This window comes from Verticillium alfalfae, genomic scaffold, assembly GCF_000150825.1.
Source record: "Verticillium alfalfae VaMs.102 supercont1.2 genomic scaffold, whole genome shotgun sequence".
Taxonomy (NCBI): Eukaryota; Fungi; Ascomycota; class Sordariomycetes; order Glomerellales; family Plectosphaerellaceae; genus Verticillium; species Verticillium alfalfae.
This window is the reverse complement of record NW_003315037.1, coordinates 1,122,861-1,125,779: the sequence shown is the minus strand read 5'-3', so window position 1 is coordinate 1,125,779 and position 2,919 is coordinate 1,122,861. Positions and strand designations below refer to the sequence as shown.

At 56.2% G+C, this 2,919-nt stretch overlaps 1 protein-coding gene across 1 annotated transcript; it reads right to left on the bottom strand.

Annotated features, from left to right (window-relative positions):
• Positions 1-1,235: 1,235 nt before the first annotated feature.
• Positions 1,236-2,633, bottom strand: VDBG_01801 (predicted protein; the record flags this gene model as incomplete). Its single annotated transcript, XM_003007567.1, has 4 exons — positions 1,236-1,734; positions 1,990-2,288; positions 2,355-2,374; positions 2,603-2,633. The coding sequence occupies 4 exons, from the start codon at positions 2,631-2,633 to the stop codon at positions 1,236-1,238; spliced, it is 849 nt and encodes a 282-aa protein (XP_003007613.1).
• Positions 2,634-2,919: the final 286 nt, after the last annotated feature.

Genomic DNA, 2,919 nt, shown 5'->3' with positions numbered 1-2,919 from the left:
ACTCATGAGCCTCTCTTTGTCTCAGGTGGGGACCCTCCCAGTCCCGAGGTACCCGCCGTCTGAATTACCTAGGTATGAAGTGGGGGGATCTAGCGTCTGAAATACTAGCCTTGGTCGGCACATTGGGCCTCGACATGCCTTGCCTTACCACGCCTACAGACGTGCGTGCGTGCGCCGTTGACCAAAAATAGCAGATAAGGTACCCCCCCCAAATTGACCGACTGGGCTGGACTGGACTGGATGACATGTGCGGTCAAAGTCTGAACGCCACAGCAGAAGGTTGGTAGGCTAAATGGGAGCCAAATCAGACTCAACTGAGTGGGATGGTTGTACATGTATGCCGCTTCGGAAGGTAAATAAAAAAACGGTGAAAGTGAAAGAAAACCCACGACTCTCGACTCTAAATGAGCGCATAGTGACCAAGTCGAGATTCCTCCGACTCGACGGACGCGCTTGCGAACACGCCACTCGTCCTGTTAGCCGCGTCATACATGTACTCAATCTTACACAACACGCTCTTTCTTCTGCACGCCAGAGATGAGCATGCAACTTCAGATTGCAACCGAGTCGTACCTACAGCCAGCCAATATCATGCTGGCCCTTTGGGGCGAGAGAGCCCCAGCCCCCCCTTTTCAATCTCTCCATCTCTCACTGGCACCCCCACCACACCCAGAAATGACGGACCGCTACCTCGCGATGCCGACCTCAATCCGACCCTCGAGAAACAAGCGAGAGTCGCGACTGGATAGAGTACCGCGAACCCTAGCCAACTACCATGTACATGTACTTCGTACAGCATCTCGCATTATCCACAGATCTAAGTTGTGAGCTGCCACCCTGGCTTTCTCTTTGAGCGTGCCTGAAGAGGGCAAGGAGGGCTACCTAGGTAGCTTCTAGCTTGGGCACAGGCTGGCCGTGATCCTTGCTTCCCGCCCCTGGGGCCGCGACTGGCATGTCTCCAAGAAGCTCCCCTGGCTCCCATACCCTCTATCGCCCCCGCCCTCCCACCCCCCCCCCAAGCAAGTTCACCAACCGCCCCCCGTTCCCCATCAGATTGCCGTGTCGACAGCGGCCAACAGGCTTGTGACAAGCCCGACAGGACGGAGAGCTCCTTGGACCCCAAACCTTGGGGGCTGCTGGCCGGTCTGTCACAGGGATGACTAGTTAACTGGGTTGGTGGCACAGGCCGCTACACACACCACTTTTGCCCCTGGATGGGACAGCCAGGGACCGCTCTACCACACGTTTCTCCCCTCCCCCTCCATCACCCGTTCCATATGGCCTGTCATCCCTGCCTCCCGCATGGCCGGTCTCTGCATCGCGTCGAGGCCCTTGCTGCCTCTGCCTCTGCCTGTGCCTCTGCCTGTGCCTGCGCCTTGCCTTGCCTTGCCTCGCCTTACCATGCCTTGCCTGGGTCTGCCCACCTGTCCGTCCGCATAACACAAGCTTGCGACCGTTGCAGCACTAATCTGGGCTGCCCGATTCAAGTACCAGCAACCCCATACCATACCGCTTCTCCTGGCCGTGTGCATGTATTCTTGGGGTAGCGCATCCATGTAATGGAACCAAACAATCGGTTGAACAGATCCGTCCAAGTGCCCGGCAAATACCCACCAAGTGTCCAGGCCTGATCTGATAGTTGAATCCATGCTATGTACATGCCTTCCAGCCGGGCATTGCGCATAGGAAAGATAGACGCTCTTTGTCGATTGCCGGCCGTGAACCGATGGGTACCTATGAACGAGGAGCAGCCGTCGAATTGGCTGACGAGTCATTGGTAAGTATATTTGTCAGAAGCTAAGGCGTCTTGATTCGAACCTATCCTCGGACATGCGTGCTCCGGCGTCTACATTCGACAGACAGTTCGCGCCTTGGAGACAAGCAAGAGGTACTAGGACACCTGAACATTGATCACCTTTTGGCAGCTTCTCGTGTTACTGGCTACATGGGTACCTCCGTTGCGCTGCGTGCGGATGCTGACCACCGTACCTCACACGTTGATGGCAAATAGGAAAGAGCGGCGGTCGGCCGAAGACTTTGCTGTACAAGTACCGAACAAAAGTTTCCCATGTGTCCCTGAGTGCGGGATGCAGTTGAGCAGTCACTTTCCAGTACCAATCCCGGCGTTGCCCAAGCTGTTCTCTCGGCCCCCCTGTCGAACTTTGAGCAACGACGACCAGGGTCAACACGTGTCCACGTGCGGCCGTGTCCATCGCAACTTCCCAGTCTCTACAGTAGTACCAGCTAGGCAGTCGAACGGTCGCATGCTCGCACACTGCCCAATCACCCTGTAGCTAAGTACGTAGTTAGCTCTGTTGTGCAAGTAATCTGGCACCCACGCAGGGCACGCGTACCTTCCTTGCCAGTACAGTACCTGTCTTGGCAAGTAAGCAGGCCGGCACACACACTCCTCCCAGCCCGCGAAGTCAGACAGGACCTTCACGCCAGTGTCCACAACGCTGATCTCCCCCCTGCCTGCTCGTCATATCCCATACGCGACCTGCTCAATGCCTCAGAATCAAGGCTTTAGCGTCTCCTCTACGCGTCGTAAACGATCCGTCAATTGCCTGTCGCGCGTTCAGAACTCAACCCAGCTACCTACCCTGGCATCCGCCTCCGTGCACGCGAACCATCATCTGCAACGTTGAGCGCGTGAAGCAACGCATAGCAACTGACTTTCGTAGTTTGCTTCTATCCGCACGTATCAATCGACCTTTCGTCTGCCGTCGTTTAGTATCTGTCGCGAACGGGCCTTGAACCCCTCGAACACCTCTACAGGGAGTATCACACGTCCCCTCTTATGGTCTCTCTCCTGGTTCCGCGGCCCAGCCCCCCCCTCTGAAGCTTCGTTTGAGACAACACGCGCCACAGACGCCATCTTGTTTTTTTGGAAGCGTTAGGGATATTGTTGTTTGCCTG